This window comes from Mauremys reevesii, linkage group 6 (assembly GCF_016161935.1).
Source record: "Mauremys reevesii isolate NIE-2019 linkage group 6, ASM1616193v1, whole genome shotgun sequence".
In the NCBI taxonomy this organism is placed as follows: Eukaryota; Metazoa; Chordata; order Testudines; family Geoemydidae; genus Mauremys; species Mauremys reevesii.
In genome coordinates, this window is record NC_052628.1 from 115,474,026 (window position 1) to 115,492,101 (window position 18,076).

Here is an 18,076-nt window from a genome sequence, read left to right on the forward strand (position 1 = left end):
GGTTTTCTGGTTACCTTAGGTACCTGTAGGGCACCCATCTCTGTAGTATCCCCTCGCAATCTTTAATATAGCAGGGTAGATTTATCATCCTCATTTGCAGATGGGGAATATGGGGGCCAGAGAAGCTACGTGATTTGCCCAAAGTCACACAGGAATTCTGTGGTGGAGCAGGTCTCTGGAGATCCAGACTTACACCTTTGTGTGTTCGATGAACTCAGATATGAAGCATTTCTTATATCGACAGAGAGAGAGCTCAGCGTTTTTTAAACGGGGAAGCTCTTTTCCCTTTGGAAACAATTCTTTCCCCCAAATTCACAAAAAACTCCCCTTTCCTTTGGAGTGACAAAGTATAATTCTCCACGCCATCTGTTCCTCCTGCCCCATACGCTGGGGACTCCCTTCCCCTAATGCCAGTGCAGTGACACCCTCCCGCCCACTTTCCCTTTCAAACATCTTCTCCAACCCCACATCATTCATGAAGTCTGTTATTGTCAGTCACCTCCACTCCCAACAGTCTGTTAGTTGCCATTAAGCAAAATATCCTCATTCTGTCATAGGTGAGTCCTCCCCTGGTCCCCTAAGAGTCCACATGTCTGTGCTGTATTGTGCTTCTATTGTGATGGCAAACTCCTCAGGGAACAGGCTATGTTTCCACTATCTTCTCTACGGCATGGAGCACACTATCAACACGTAATACATAATAATGTATTGGAAACATGGACCAAGCCTTTGTGGTAGCTGGAAAAATTATGTGGTTTAGTCTTAAGGGGGAAAAAAATCTCATTGTTCTCATTTCACTTTTCCCCGAAGAACTACACAGTGGAAAGAACAGAATGTCCAGTAGCACCCAAAATGCTGCTGCGACTCTCATCCTGTGTTTTCTCTCTCCTACAATTACTAGTATCAGAGGGGGAGCCGTGTTAGTCTGGATCTGTAAAAGCAGCAAAGAATCCTGTGGCACCTTATAGACTAACAGACGTTTTGCAGCATGAGCTTTCGTGGGTGAATACCCACATATTCGGGTGCAAGTCCGAAGAGTGAATACCCTTGCATCCGAAGAAGTGGGTATTCACCCACGAAAGCTCATGCTCCAAAACGTCTGTTAGTCTATAAGGTGCCACAGGACTCTTTGCTGCTTGTACAATTACTAGCGGATGATGCTTCCCTTTGTAATGCTAAGAACGTCAGGGCCAAGTTGCATGGTGTGAAGTACAAAGGGTCCTGATGGAATCAAGGAGTCAGTGCGAGACTTGGGTGTGCAAAGCAACAGAGGGGCAGGCTGGGAGTGTGCAGTAACAGCTCACCCATGGAAGTTGTGCAGAGGAGATCTAAGAACGGTCTTCCAGTTTTACAACCAAACCATCTTTAAATCACCTTGCGATCAGTGATACTCAGACTGAGGCTCGGGAGCCGCAAGTGGCTCTTTAATGTGTCTCCTGCGGCTCCTTGCAGCACATGCTATTAAAACAGTGTGAGATTAACCAGTCAAGATGCTTTTACTATGTTATTAACCAGTTGTAGTTGATAAAATAATACTTGGTCAGTCATTTTGTTGTGAGAATTAGATATATATTACACACACACACACACACACACACACACACACTAAATGAAACAATGAATTCCTAGTGCTGTGGCTCTTTGTCATAATGTTGATTGCTAATTTGGCTCCTGAACCATTAAGGTCTGAGTATCACTACTTTAAATATTCTATTGTATCAGTAGTAACCCATACTGCAAGCAAGCAAGTTAAACTAATACTTTGTTTACTGTTCTGCTTCCTTCTGGTAATAGATATACATGAATGACAAAGCTCAGATTGTGGTAACTCTGCTCATGCGGAATGCACCATGAGTAATCCCACTGAGGTCAATCGGGCTACTCAAGAAGAGTAGAAAGAGTGTCGCCCAAATCAATTAGAAGGTGTAAGCATTTTCTTTTCTCCTACTTGCTATGAGAGTGAAAAAATGTTACTGTCTTTTTAAGGTGACTTGGAAAGGGGAACAATGTGGTGTGTGCCTTTTGCTTGTCTGTTTTCTGGCTTAAAACTTAGTACCAACAGGAGTTGCCAACCATTCTTTGGCTGCTTTTGTCAGAGGACTTCTTGGATGACTCAGATATGTGGACTCAGAGATTTCTCAGGCCTTAACTGAAGAGACCATTTCTTATAAATGTTTGTGTTAAACAGGGCGTTTTTAATACGGTGACCAAAAATCACTTTTCCGTTAACCAGATCTCACTTCTTTGATAACTCAAATGTCCTAAACGTACCAGTTCTCCAGCCATCCACAGAGCCTTCCATGGTAGTCCAGATCTAAAGGTCTCATGTTAAAAACAGCACAGGAAAACCAACATTAAAAATCCTCATAACCAAACCTTTCTGGTCTGTATTATAAAGCAGCAGAAAGGGACACAAACCCTTTCCCTCTCCCCACTCAACCCACCCTTGAAGTTCAGCTTTTATCTATCAGCACTGACCACAAGGAGCCTGGTAAAGGTCACAGAGTCCATTTTATCCCTCAAATGGAAATTGTAATGTGACACTATGGGACAAATAAACACCCGCAATGTTGCAAGGCTCATCTTTTCGCCCAGGCACTTGAAAACAGGGGTGGGAGGGTGAGGAGGTCAAGGCTTGTAGTTGTAGTGGTGGGGAATAAGAGGAGGGGATTACTTTAAATTGCAGTGCTTAGGTGCTGCATTCTAAAGTTATATCAAGGAGACCGAAAGCATGTGGAGAAGGCACCCTCCTGAGCAATTTTATAAGTCTAAATAAATAAAACGTGGTGTTAAGAATAATGCAAGGGGTTGAGTTTTCATCTAAAAATAGGGTGGACACTCTCATGGTAAGCCCTAGAAGAAAATAATAGTCTACTGATTTTGACACTGCCCAAGTCCTGTTACCGTTTATTCTTGGGACTTAAATATATTGTACGGAGAACATTCCCTGGTCAGGAAATTGATTTCTGATGTACATCTCTACCCCGATATAACGTGACCCGATTTAACACAAATTCGGATATAACGCGGTAAAGCAGCGCTCCGGGGGGGAGGGGCTGTGCACTCTAGTGGATCAAAGCAAGTTCGATATAATGCGGTTTCACGTATAACGCGGTAAGATTTTTTGGCTCCTGAGGACAGCGTTATATTGGGGTAGAGGTGTATTGCCTCACTGATTAAAATCGAGTCTTTATCTTCCACGAATAGGGAAATGCTTATGTGATCTTACAACCAATAGGATCTATGGAGTTTCAGGCAAAGTATCTTGTAAGAAAGAAAAGGGAAAAGAAAAATGCCACAGTAATAGGTACAATGAGTTAATTATGTGGTGAAGCGTCAAAGAGGAGTAGCAGGAGCAGCGGGAGGGCACAAGAGGGGAGAAAAAACCCACCAAGGTGGGGTTAGTACTTGAATTCTTTTAGTGAGCTTATACTCCGCTGCAGTATGTTCTGGAGCTCACAGAGTGTCGTGAAGAGTAGGAGTGAGAGAGAAACACAGCACAAAGACACAGAGGTAGGCGCAGTGGAAAGGCAGATTTATTTACTAGTCATACTGTACAGAGAGAAAAAAAAGAGAGAAGCCACAGTTACAGCCTGGCTGTTGCTGGCAGTGTTCTTGGTTTATTTTTTGTTCTTTTTTTAAATCTGAAGAAAACATAACAGTCAAAAAAGTACACTTCAGGTTACAAAGTACAGCAGCGATCCCAGCAATTCTAATCCAGTGTTAGCACAACAGTTCCCCCTCCAACGAAATGGGATTTTATTTACATTTGCTCACAAAGAAAGTGGGCAACTAAAGCTGGGGGGGAGGGCTCATCCACAACCTACATTCACCACAAAAGCTGCATTTTACACAACATTTTCTTGGACCCCTGAAATAATAATGTATTTATATGTGGGCGTGAAAGGGGGAGGGGCAGGAAATGCGGTTTTGTCCTTGTTCTGACCTGACATTGCTTGTCTGCCCTGAGACACAGTTGTCACCGAAAAGGAAAATGCTTTTAAATGGATTTGTGTCCTGCATCTGCCTATAAGCAGTACCCCACATCCTTAATTATAAAGGACAGGACAAAATTAGAGGCCTGATTCAGAAAAGCGCTTGAGACTTAAGCAGGCGCTGAACTTGAAACATGTCCTTAAGTTTGTCCCTATTCAGCAGTGAGCTTAAGCATGTGTTTAATTTTAAGCATGTGCTTAAGTCATAAGCACTCTGCTGAATGGGGGCTTTCGACGGTTGCATAGATCTTCTCTGTTGCGTAGCTGTCCGACTCTGACAGCAGTGGTAACCATTTCGAATACCGGTGCTTGTTAGAATCAGTGACTGGGTTTGGGAGCAGGGCCTTTCGCAAGTTGGATCAGTCAGTGATGGATTTTAAGTTTTACTTTTGCTCCTTCCTTTGACTGACAATATCTGCAGAACTTTCCAAGGCACAGTGTGGGGCCAGATTTTTCTCTCATTTATAGTGGGTGGCACTAATATGTTGACATTCAATACACCAGGGTATTGGTTTGTACCATGCTATTTATGGCATTCTCTAATTAAGAATGGGTAAAAATGGCAAGATTTTAATGGTATCCACTGTCCCGTACACGCTTACAACCCCATGGATGTCAATGGGATTGTACATGTGTAGCTGAGGTCAGAACTTTTAGTGACCCAATGGCATTTAAGGCTTTGTCCACATTAGCACTTTGGTTCGTAAAACTTTTGTCAGTCAAGGGTGTGAAAAAACTCCATCGGATGGACATACGTTTAATTGACAAAAGCACCGGTGTGGACAGTGCTATGCTGGTGGGAGACGCTCTCTCGCCACCATAGCAACTGCTGCTCATTGCAGGTGGTTTAATCTCTCTTGTCGGCATAGAGCAGCTGCATAGGAGACCTCACTGCAGTGCTACAGCTGTGCCTCCGTAAGGTCTGTAGTGTAGACACAGCCTAAGCACTCACTCCATTCAGGACGTACTTGAACAGCATAGGGGTTGGATTTTCAACTCTTAACTTATTAGGTTCTCATTCTGCTTAGAGAAGACTGTGAACAGAGAAGGTGGGCAGGGGGCAGGAAGAGGAGGAACAACGGAGCACAGTGACAGACAGAGAAAGTGGGGAAAAAAGAGCAGAGATGGTGAGGGGGAATAATCTAATGGAAAATTCCCAACTCTCTCTCTCTCTCTCTCAATATTTTATATAATGCTTTTGTGTGTATTTTACAGGCCACCGTTGTATGACAGCTTAACTTTCTGAGCTGGGCTCAGGGAGAAGAAGGAGTTCTTCTAACCTTGATACATAGTACAGACTTCCTGTCAGCTAAAAGAACATGTCTTAGGCCTCGTCTCTACTAGAAAAGTAAACCAGTTTCCCTAAATCAACGTAAGAATCAATCTAATTAAAGCAGTGCAGATACCTGCAGTAGACACGGTTACACCAGTTTAACTCTTGCTCATATCTGTATAGCTTAAGGCCCCAATCCTGCAAACATTTATGCAAGTGCTTAAATTTTACCCCTGCGAGGAATCTTATTGAACTAAAGGGGACTGCTTGTGTGCATGAAGTTATGCCTGTGGGTAAGTCTTTAGGCCTTGGGACCTATTGGATAGCTTGTTAGGATCAGGGCCCAAGTCAGTAATTTACCAGTGTAAATTAAATTGATATAGGAAAAGATTAAATTGGTATTAGTGCATCCAAATTGGGGTTTGCATTGGTTTAGATCAATTTTTAAATAGATTTAGTTAAACTGGTTCACTTTCTCATGTAGACAAGACCTTAAAAAATCTGAATCAACCTTTGAGAAAAATGTGGGTTTAAGTAGCAGGAAAAGCCAATTTACAAACAAAACTTTCTTGTGCAAACCCAAGAAAGGGTTTAGAAAAGTCTAAAATATCACACACCAGGAAGGCTGCCCGCTCCTGCCAGACAGGGCGCCTCTGCGGGAGACTGGCATAACAGTAAGATTGCTGATCTGCAGGCCTTCTTGAAGCAGAAGTATATTGGCAAAGGGTTCTCTTCCAGAAAGGAACAACAAAAATAGGGAACACAGAGGTAGGCTGGGGTGGGGTGAAAACAGAGTTTATCTGAAAACTTGTGTGTTCAGCATTTTTGTCTGTCCTTTTAAATACAAGTGGGATATTTTTAAGATCTCATGCATTCCTCTCAATATATACAAGCTGTATATTATATTATACGTTTATATTACATGATGGATTTACACTCTTTTCAGTTTAAATGATTATCCATTCATAGTTTAAAGCTTTATAGCAATCATAGTTCACAACTTTCTGGTTTACGTACAAAAATTAAAGTCGAACACCATGTTTTTTATTGGGTTCCACTGCCAGTGACCTACCATTGAAACTCAAGGCTAAAAGTTACTACTGACACCAAAATATCTGACACGGCATAGACTGAGCAACTCCTGAATTTGTCGTTACATAGAGACAGCTGGTCAAAATTTACTGAATTTTGAAAATTCAACATTCAAAAAACAAATGGGAAAAATCCATATTTTTCTGAATTATTTCCCCCCACTTTTCGTGGTCAACATTTTTCAAGTTTTTGACATTTGGTAAATGTCAAATTTAGTAAAATGGGGAAAAATTGAAAAAAAAATCACATCCTTTTTGCCCTTTTTTCAATCACTTCTCTCTCACTCTTTAATAACAGGGAGTTATTAGCTGCTATGAGGGCTCACTAGACACAAAATATGAGGTTGTAAAACATCTCTTTCATCTAGTTGTTGAAGACCTGGGGTCATATTTGTCTATGGTATAAACTGATTGACTTGATCGGGTTTATAACATCCCATAATGTTTACTAGATTCTACCCAACATTTCTCTTAAAAAAGAATTGGTGACCTGCTTTCAGATCTAAGAGTGAGGTTTGCTCTACAAAAGGTCCCAAGAAGTTGGGCATTATCATGAAAAAGGTTCCAAGAGACTCAGTATCATGGGTATGACTATATTCTGAAATTCAATCCCCAGTCAGGATCTGTATTTCCTTATAAAAATATGATTCCTTAAAAAAATACACAAATGTAAAATACTACGTTTTCTATTATATTGTCTCTTATTTTCAGAATATGCAACTTGAAGGTGAGACTAAATGAAGAGGTAATGCACACCTAAGTAAGAACCCTTCATTTCGCAAGCACCTTTGTATGCCATCATTATGCTCCCAGTAAGTCACTTGCTCACAGTTTATTTTTCAGTATTGAGATAACCTCTGAGCCATTGGTTAACGTGAATAGAATGGGGAGAAACTGTCAGAAGAGTCTTCAGTAAAGTTCCAGTGGGTGTTAATTCAACATTACAAGTGCAATGGTAGCAATATCATACAGTGCTACTGAATCAGGACATGATCCTATGAGATGGTGAGCAACAGTTTTTGTCAATGGAAGCTGTAGCAGTCAACACATCTCAGGATCACACCGTTAATGGGTCGTTCTGCAATGCATAAAACGGGGTGAGTACACAAATAATGCCCAACCTACACCCTGTGTTAACCTTTTAGGCCTGATCCTGAAAACACTTAGGCACGTAAGTAATTTTACTACGGCAAGGAGTTCCATTGATTAAAAGGGGACTCCTCACACAGAAAAGTTAAGCGCATGCGTATGTGTTTTCAGGACTGGGGCCTTATATTGCACCTCTATGGACTGGACTCCAGTCGCTTAATTGAGAAGGGCTTGTATACTCTAATAGGACTATGGGGATTGAAAGATAATGTTGTGTTTTATACAGCTTTGGAATACAGCCTGCAATGTTGGGAAAAAACTGAAAAGACAAAGAAAAATGAAAGAGTGCTAAGGCAAACTGTCAAATGGCACATCATGCCTCTTTTGTCATTCATTTAGATAACATCACAAAGGCAGACCAGAAGAGTTCTGTAAACATATAGCATACAGTACATCAGCCACAGGAAATAAAAAAAGAAAACAACCCTGTAATTCTTTCCTTTCTGTATTGATGTCCTTATAATTAAAAGGAATGGCCTGGCCACTAAGAATAATGTGTTTCATGGTTTTGTATGTTTTTTCTTCATTGTTAAAAAAAGTTGCAGTGATTTGCCAGACAATAGTCCCTCGATGAAAACTAGGCATGACATGCAAAGTAAATCTGTAGAAATTTAGAAAATATAAAATATAAAAGAGTTCCACAGGCTATTTTTTTGTTTGTTCGTTTTGTGTTTTTTCTTAGTCTAGGAAAAGATACACTGAAAAGTTAGTAGGTTTTTTTGTTTTTCTTACAAAAGTTAAGGCGAACAGTTTATTGTGGCAAAATGTTGTCACAGAACCATTTCCAACTCTGTTTGTTTGTAGATATCTTTTCATGCTGAAATTGCAAATGAACACAAGCCTCTTAAGTTAATCAGAGACAGGGAGCTTGTTTAAAACAAAACCAAAAACTCCCATCATGATCCGTATGAAGTCTCAATATGAAATATCTCTCTGCTTCTTTCAGAAAGTGGACCCTTTGCTTTGTGTCTGATTGTGCACATATTTCCGCAGGCTATAGAATATCTAGAGGTGTGTGTGTGTGCGTGTGTGTGTGTGGGGGAATAAACCTAGTCTGAAGCTCAAAGAAGCCATGGAAACCCTATTTACATTCATTAGCCTATGTTAACGTGTTGCACTTCTCGATGTAGGCTGCAGCTTAATGAAAAGAGGTTAAAATGAAAAATCCAGCAGCCAGATGATGCTGTGAGATTTGCTAAATAAGACAATGCTAAGAACTAAAAATATTCGGGCCAGCTGGGGTAAATCAGTATAGCTGAAGATTTAACCCTATGAGTTTAGGTGGAACATTTTTTTCTCTCTCTGTTTTTTTTTTCTTTCTTCTTATTTATTCCCCTCAGTCAGGGAAGCAGTTTTGGTCAAGAAGTAAAAGACCCTTCTAAGTTATCTACAAAAAAGCCCTGGCTTTAACACTGGCCCATTAACCACAATGTCCACACGAATGAATGCAACACAACTGGTCTTTAGGGGCATTAAATATTAGTTTGCACTAACTGAACAATAGCTTTTTGGCAGTATGAGAAATAAATAGGGTGACCAGATGTCCCAATTTTATAGGGACAGTCCCAATTTTGGGGGCTTTTTCTTATATAGGGTCCTATTACCCCGCAGCCCCGGTCCTGATTTTTCACACTTGCTGTCTGGTCACCCTAGAAATAAAAGTCCAAGGCTTGTGCTCTACTTCTAACCAATAAAGACTCACTTCTCTCTTTCTTATATACCTGTAGCTCCCACTGACTATGTGATTATAACAGTGCACTAGTCCTGGGGTACATGCATGCCCCAGTGTGTCTGGACTTTCAAGGGAATCACATCCCAGGTAATGGGCACAGGAGGATCATGTGATGAGGGAGCATGTGACTGCAGGGAGGTATAAGGACAGCTTATATGAGTTCCCAGTGAGACTTGAGAGTGATTAGCACCTCTGAAAAACGAGGCTGTCAGGTTTCCAGGACGGAAAAGTTAGCCACCAGGCATGCTGATGTACTCACGGGATCACCACAACTTTTTTTCTGATAAAAATGACCTGTTAATCATGCAAGCTTGCTGGAGCTCTAGAGTAATACTTTGCAGATTTCCAACATTTCAATTAGGTTGTGATCCATATGCTCACTGATGTTAACGGACATCCAGTGAACTTTACATCAGGCCTGTGGTATATTCCCAATACCAGCAGTGACTATGTCAGCTAGTATGATTTCAGCAGAAGCCACGTGTGTGTGGCTACCATTTGCTAGTCTCCACTTGCCTTTCACTAAGGGCCAACTGGATGGCTGTGAAAGGTTACGTAAGAGTTTGCTATTAAAGGCTAACTGGAATAGCATAAGTCCCTTTTTTTCTTTTCTTTTTTCCTTTCTTTTCCTTTTGTTTTTGTTTTTTTGTATGTCTCATATAATAGCTACCACAAACAAATGTTTCTTACTGGCACAGAAAGAAAAGAGTTCAGAGCAAGAACTGTTTAATCAGGTGTTTAGAACGAATAGTTAATGCAGTAAAAACACCATCCAAGAAAGAGTAGAAATATTATAGAAGCCACCTCAGCCTGGAAAGAGGGGTGGGTTTTTTGGGGTTGTTTTTTCCCCTTCTTTTTTTGTGGGGGGAAGTCTGATAATTTCAAATATACTTTGACATAATCACCATGCTTGAAAATATTTAGCCATCAAAAATTATAGGTGCTGCTTTTTCTCTCGCTTGTACTGGGGTAAATCAGGAGTAGCTCCCCTGAAGTCAATGGATTTACACTGGTGTAAAACCAGTGCCAGTTAGTTCAGAATCAGGGCCATAGTCTTGCCATGAAAAAGTTGACTTCTTTTCCGCTGTAGATAGTAGAATCTAAAAGCCAAGACTTTTAGAACCAATCAGTGATTTTGGATGCTTCAGTGTTTTCGATTCTCTATTTGAGATGCTTGAGAAGGGTCTGAATTTTCAGAGGACAGGTGAACAGTTTTTGAAAACCAAGCTGCTTTAAGGGGCCTCAAATAGAGCACCCACCACTCCACCCCGCAAAAATGAGGCATCCAAAATCACTAGACACTTTTGGAAATCTTGGCCTAACCAACATAATCCTTCCTTCTGAAATATCTACTCAGGTAAAGCTCCAATGTGTTTCCATGGGAACCTCGCCTGAGTAAGGACGGTAGGATCAGGTCCTAGGTCTGTACGTATATAGGTTTACTTTGATTCCACGTATCAAGAAATACTTCTTTGAAAGGAAGTACAAAGTGAGAACCCGTAATTTCTCCCATTGAGGTCAACGGGTGCTTTTCCACTGACTTCACTGGGAGCAAGATCAGACAGTAAAATGATTCATGTTTGAAGGAAACAGAAAAATAGTATCTCTCATATGCCGGTGTTCAGCAGAAAAATCTCATAAATAAACGTAGGCAGAGTTACTGAAAGGCAAATAATTAAATCAGTAACTACATTTCACTTGTGGTGACAGCTGGATGTTTTTGATGTCAAGGTAATTTCCACTGTAATTTAAGGAGATAAAATAGATGCACAATACTGTAATCTGGAAGATTTATATAAGGCAAAATCATCATTTGTGATTTGTTAGAAAGAATAATTAAGGTCCACTTTTGGTTTTACCAATAAGCAGAAATAGCCTATGGCATTTTTTTGACGCCACAAAATGAACTCCAAAGTTAATATACAAACAGAATTATGCAAACATTTTGAGAAGGGTGTGTCTGAGTTTTAGCAAATTAAAATGATAAAATGATCTATGCTCCCTCCACCCCAAAAATCTATAAAATAATGTTAAAATATGATTTTTTTAAGGCTCTCATACCTGGCTACTGTGAAATTCAGACTTCCACAAAACACTGGGAATCTGATCAATCCTGCCAGATATATAAAGTAAAATATAAAAAGTGTTTTCTTTATATATATATATTTATATAAAATCAAATAAATATGAAAACATTTGTTCACGTTCCCATTTCTCTCTCACTCTAAAAACTAAAAAACAAACAGTATGTTTGGTGGGAAAATCATATTCGTGTGTGCATCTTCCTGAAGAACTAGAAATCAAAAGCAACCCATCTGCAAGGCAATGGAGGCATTCACTTCCAGTTCACAGTATTGCAGTTAGAAGTACAGTGAGGTCTAAGGAAGTGATGGAGCAGGTGCTGCTCAGAACAGGGAAGGAAGAAGTGGTCACATGATAATACAGCATTGACATCGCTTTTTCTTTTGTGTACCTGGGACTGGTTCCATGGGCAGAATTTCTTCTTTCCCCTCTGGAGAGGAGGGCTCTGTTGTGTCAGACACAGGCCTTCCGGAGACCAGTTCAGCTGCATTTCCATCCATGGTGGATACGTCAGTCACGGTCTTCTCACGCAAGGACTTTTCATCATCTTCATCGATGAGGACCAGTTCTGCCTTGATAGTTTCATCATAGCCCAGCACTTTTTTTGTCTCCTCTTCATCATCAATGTTTTGGTAACCCATAAAAATCATTGTCACTGGTTGATCCATGCTGGCCTCTGGGACTTCATCTCCAGAGATTTTTGCTTGGTGTTGAGGGTTCCCAGAATTCCCCTTGCTAGGTTTATGTACCATTTCTAATTTTGCCTCTTTGAAGAGCATTTGTTCCTTCACGTGGCTAAGGTTTCCATCTGCTATCACATTCCTGGCTGACAGAGTCATTTCATATCCTCCTCTTACACTTGATTGTCCAGCTTTCTGTATAAGTTCATCTACATCCTTTGAGCTTAATTTATGTACTCCATTTTCTACCACTGTGCTTCCAGAGTGAATCTCATAGACTACCTTGGTAGCATCATCATAGACTTTGAATCCTCTTTGATGGGTCCCCTCTGGGCCAATAGGTGATGCAGAGAGAATCTTGGTCTCTCCGGTCTGTTTGTCTTTCTCCACATTAATTTCCATGGCGTACAAAGCTTGAATGAAAACAAGAGAGGAAGTGCATGTTACAACAAAAAAAGCCAGTGAACGGTTAATTGCCAAACAGACAGAGAAAACTACTGTGCCCGTTTCCTATGAAGCTATTTCTAAAGAGCCAAGCGTTCTACGTTAGAAGTGAGGTGCGTACTGCGAACAGAGCTGGTTATTACAATACAGTACTTTATGGAACTGGATGCTAGGCACTCCTGCTGTAAACTAGAAGATATCCTTCCAACTAAATCTGTGCAGAAAGGGGTTCCAGTCAATTAGACGCATGAAGATCATTTAGGTTAAGTGGGCTCATGGTGTACTTTTGACAAAATGAGATGACAACATGCAGGTCTACCACAGCCTTTCATCTTTGTGCTTGCCTCAGGTTCCAAGAAGCATTGATCTCAAAGCTTCTGAAGTGCTCCCCCTCCTACCATCCAGCCCATAAACAGCTGTTAGAAAATTTTGTTTGGGAAGGAATAAAATGCCCCTGACAGCTTGTTTTATTATCGAATACTAACTCCTATGTATGTCTTTCATCCATAGCTCTCAAAGCACTTTACAAAGCTTGGTAGTTATCATTATCCCCTGCTACACAGATGAGGCACAGATCATGTAAATGACATGCCCAGCTCACACTGCAGGTCAGTGCCAGAACTAAGAACAGAACTCAGGTTTCCTGGCTTCCTGTCCAGTCCTCTGTCCATTGGATCAGTAAGTAACTTAAGGAAGTTACGTGTGTTTTTAACATTTTGATTGTAATGAAAAGTACATATAAAAAAAAAAAGCACAGAAGTACCCAAGCTGATTCTTTTTATGGATTCCTAAACATTGTTTTCAAAGGGGAGACAGTATAGGGGTGAACTTGATTTCAAAACTGGACCAAACAAAGGGTAATAGACACACATGAATTCCAGACTAACAAGGAAAACATTCCCCGGCATGAAAGAGTTAAGAAAGGTGCAGTAACAACAAGAGCATTGTGATCACCACACAGTGGGGGAGACAGGCAGCCCACACACACAACTATATCCCTCATTCTGAGGTTGTGGTGCAAACTCTAAAGCTCCGTTTTCAAGGTACAATTGTAAAGGTCTCTCAGCTTGTCTGAACGTAACTGTCTATTTAAGTGCTCCTTATATGAAGATGAAAACATTGTGTCTCCTTAAAAGGTACGAACACACAATTAATTGCAGTTGCCATGATGGGAGTTGTCACTAGCTGTTGTGAAACTTATCACGCTGTCTCATGAAAATTCCAATTCAATGGACCACAACAAAATTACGAGGATTTCTCTTACTAGAGGAGACCGTCACTTATTGGTGAATACAAAAAACCCAACCCCATGTAAATTGTTACACTGTCCGTTAGCAGTGCTGCATTTTCTAGGATGGATCTTCAATACAATCCATATACATTTTTCTTGAAAATAGCGGTAACATAAAAATTACCTGAGCGTGGTTTCAATTCTCCCTACTCTCTCACCAGATTATCAAGCTTCTGTATAGATTCCTAGGGCCAAACTCTGTCATAAGCATAGGGAGCATATAATATTGTGCATAATAGACTTCTCTTTGCATATCTAGAGAAATCCACTGCTGCGTTAAACACTTTTGAGACACTTGGAGCTATGCACCATGCATCTGAGATTACAGCCAGCAAAATTCTGAGCAGCCACAGTGAAGCTTTTCTAGATCCCTACTGACTTTATAAAAAGTGGGACAGTCCCATTTTATTTGCTTGTATGTATGTATTGATTTACACCGCAGTGCTTGGTCAGTTTTCTCCGCCCTCTTCTTCAGTTCCCCCATGCTTTTGCTCACAAAGACAAGAGCTGAATTTAAGGGGGGGTGGAGGGCTGCTAGTTCTTGGTCCTCCTATATGGGACCCCTTGAGTGAGGCAGTTAATGGCTCAGCAGCCTGCTGTCTTCCAAATTCACCTTTCTGTCCAGTGCCCAGCAGGTAAGCAAGACAACTGTCTGAAACAGGAATTCCTATAGCTTATTGACAGGAAAAGGCATGACTGCCTGTATCTACCCGGCCGGTGCCCTTAGGAATTGCTAGACGAGAGTGCATGCCAAGGGGAGCTGCTGTGGAGTGCCCTTCGCTGCTTCTCCAAGCAGGAGGAGTGCAGTTTGGTCCTGTTCATTTGCTTGCCAACTCTCACTCCTGAGGGCAACACACATTTGCAGACTGGAGTGGGTTTATGAGCTCCCCAAGTGACGGGCCATCACTTTAATCTGCCATATCATTCAGTGCTGTGCCCAGTGGTATGAAGGGATCATGCCCTGCTGCCTGTGCCATGACTGGATGTGTGGAATAAGAGGCCCCTACGACAGCTTCCTGCACTTGTGTACAAGTACACCAGAGGGCTGGGCTGAAGTTAGCTCGGAGCACTTAAAGCAGAACCGTGGTTTGTATTCTTTGTTGCCATTTAATTGGCTGATTGGTTTTAGTGTCTCCATGTGTATCATTAGGGATAATACATGACAAGTAGCATGTTTCTGTTGTTTGGTTTGTCCCCATTTTGGGATCTCTGAGACTCGTGTTTCTAAAGTCTCATCTAGCACTTATTATTTGAACCTTAAATCCAAGTTACAGAGACATGAAGATGATTAAACAAGAGAAGAAGAACCCCATTATTACTGTGCAGGAGCCTGCTTGTTTTTGGCTGGGATTTCTAGGAGGAAGTGTCATCTAGGGGCTAGCTAGAGCCTGGGGCTGGGAGTCAGAACCTCAGGGTTCCAATACTGGTTCTGCCCTCACTTGATTTCTGTTCTCGAGCAAGTCACCTGATCACTCTGAAACACTCAGGCTCCTAGTGAGCAAACACTTCCGCGCTCAGTCATGGAAAAGTTGCTGTCATTTTCAAATGGGGTGTCTGTTTCAGCTGTCTGAGGCAGTTCAGATTGTTTAATGCAGAACAGGGCTGTGATTTTCCCAGCCCTCCATGTGCGGAACACCCAATTGAAGTCAATGGGAGTTGCACCTATGGAAGGCTTAAGGACTGGTGCCGGCATCTATATCTGACCTTGCAGGACTCAGAGGCTCCACCCTTTTGGAATAAGGTCTCCAGAAATACAAGTAAGTACCGACTTGTCCACATTTAGAAAGAGTTGCAAGATGCATCTCTTTGTCCAGATGTCCACTCTTGATGTACAATGATCTCCTAGGCATTTAGGGTCAGAGTTTCAAAAGAATTCAGAGCACTTGGAAGATTGCCATTCAATGACCATTTAAAACACTAGTTGGAAGGAAGGAACTGTTTTCTCACTGCTCATCTGTGTTAGAAATTAACAGACGTGGTTATATCTTTAAATATTAAGGCACTGATATGGGAGCTTATTGTCATTGTTACATATTCATTTATTCCCTTCAGCTTGATTTCAGAATGTCACACCTGGGACTCTTACATTAGTTAGCTCTTACTCACAGAAGTAATGACTTGATTAAAACTACTCCTGTGAGTAAATGCACATTGATATAAGCAAATATTCCACAACTGGACCCTTTATTAGCAGACCCTTGCTGAAATGTATCCCCATGGGAAAAGCAGAACGAGAGAACTTTGCTAACCTTTGCTTTTGTTAATCTACTTGCAGATGAAATGGGAATCTAGTATAATACTTCCAAAAGTTGTTGAAAAATAAACCATGTAATTAATTTTTGTCTTTGCAGTTCTTATCAAACAGCAAAAAGCACAATTTATAAATACGGTTGGAAATTGGTTGATAGTGAAGCATTGAAAGTACAACTAAGGTGACCAGATGTCCCGATTTTATAGGAACAGTCCCCATTTTCAGGTCTTTTTCTTATATAGGCTCCTATTACCCCCCACCTCTGTCCAGATTTTTCACACTTGCTATCTGGTCACCCTAAGTACAACAGTACTCGAAGACGAGCGCCTGCATTACTGTTAGTACACTTTCTGTACAAATTAATTACAATGTAACCTGATTTAGTATTTCATAAGAACAACATCCCAGAGTACATCTTAAGGCGTACTGCTTCTGCCTGTTAAGTGGTCTTTAAAAACAGAGCTATCAAGTCTGTTACTTTTTAAAAAGATGTTCTCAACACTCTTTAAACATGTAATAAACCAAAGCTAATGTTAAAGAATCTTGATGGGTATGTGCTGCTTGCCCTATCCTTTAAGCTGTTGCAGTGCATGGAGTCCAGTTATCAAGGCAATACACAAGCAGGCCTAGCTTTTAGGTTATGTTATGGGGGACAGCAGAGACTATTCTTTTCACGTTTTTGACACAATGGAGCTAGAAACACACAGGCAAATGGTATGTATCACTCTCTGTCTAAGGCGGGTCAGATTTAGCACTGGGATGCGCTTTCTGGGTGCCCTGAAAAGAGGAGCTCAATCAAATGAAGGGTCCCCATTTGTGGATAGCACCTCAAATCGATACACTCTCTTGCTGCATGAAATAATTGGAATGCCAATGTATCATCTTTCGTTATTGCTACTTTGGGATGGCAATGACGTATCGAGCTGCATGTTGGCATTAATGCATGGAGCATATGGTTTTGAATAGAACAATATTGAAAAGATAAGTAAAATCAACAGCTAGGATCTTGCTCATAAATTGCTCCAGTTTAGAAACGCATTGAGGCTAAAATTCTGGAACCCCAGCCTAAAACACACAGGCATGTAGCATCTTTTTTTTGGTCCCCTAAAGCGTTAAGCATTGTGCTGAAATAAACAGCTCCTTTCTGTTCTGTAAAGTTTTACGCACTTATTGGGTTGTGCGTGTGTGTGTGCGCGTCTCATTCATCTCAATGGAAGCTGTGTGGGTGCAGGAAAGGTGCTATTATCATGGCCTAGATTCCACACATTTACATCAGCAGAGATGGAGAGAGAATCAAGCTGAATGCTTCCATTAAAAAGAAATCTGCCAAGTGTACAATGCTACTTTTTAGGACTCACAAGCTATGTAATATAAATAAATGACTTTCAAATTGCTCGCTGCTGATCAAAGAGCCTTGACTTGTTCACAGAATAAAAATCATGTGGCATTTAAACTATATCTGGGCACCAGTCCCATTAAGGTTAATATATATATATAAACAGAAGTTTGGATTGGCTAATAGAATACAGATCTCCTTGAGACTTACCAGTTACCCTGCTGGATCCGTCCCACCCAGGAACTGGCTCTGCTGTTCGTGAATAGAGGGCTGGGAGTTCGGGGATCTGGGAGTAAATGTAATTTACTGCATCTGGTGTCAGAGAACAGAAAATACAGTTAGATAATGTTATGAGCCCTAGTGGCTTCATTGCTTAGACAGCAGAGTGTTAACTTATCAACCCAAACAATAGACATCAGAGCTTTGTACTGGATAATTGGATCAAAGTAAACAAAGTGCAAAGTCACTGTCATGTGATTGCTGTTCAGTAGACTAGCTGAGGTAGGAGGGAACACGTCCAGATGACTCAAACGTTGTGTCAGTTGCACACATCAAACTATTTGTCAGGCGCTTCTGGATTTTATCAGGTCAGTGACCTCAACAAAAGAATGAACCCCGTGTAATGGGTAGAATAAAGGATGTTTTATAGAGAAATACTCATATAAAATGAGGTTTAAACACTCTGGAGGTAACTGAGTGATCAAATGGCATGACAGGCCAGCTCCTTTATATCAGTCATATTAGTTTTGTGT

The 18,076-nt window shown here is 41.0% G+C and overlaps 1 protein-coding gene across 2 annotated transcripts in view; it reads right to left on the reverse strand.

Moving 5' to 3' along the window:
• Positions 1–18,076, reverse strand: part of PALM2AKAP2 (PALM2 and AKAP2 fusion) — a 771,069-nt gene that overhangs the window by 201,947 nt on the left and 551,046 nt on the right. The window contains exons 13-14 of one of the 2 annotated variants that reach the window (XM_039543348.1): positions 17,535–17,636; positions 11,714–12,415 (exon numbers count right to left, since the gene is read on the reverse strand). In XM_039543348.1, coding sequence (XP_039399282.1) covers positions 11,714–12,415; positions 17,535–17,636 — 804 coding nt within the window. The remainder of the gene's footprint in view (positions 1–11,713; positions 12,416–17,534; positions 17,637–18,076) is intronic. The other variant, XM_039543349.1, reaches the window with a different exon arrangement.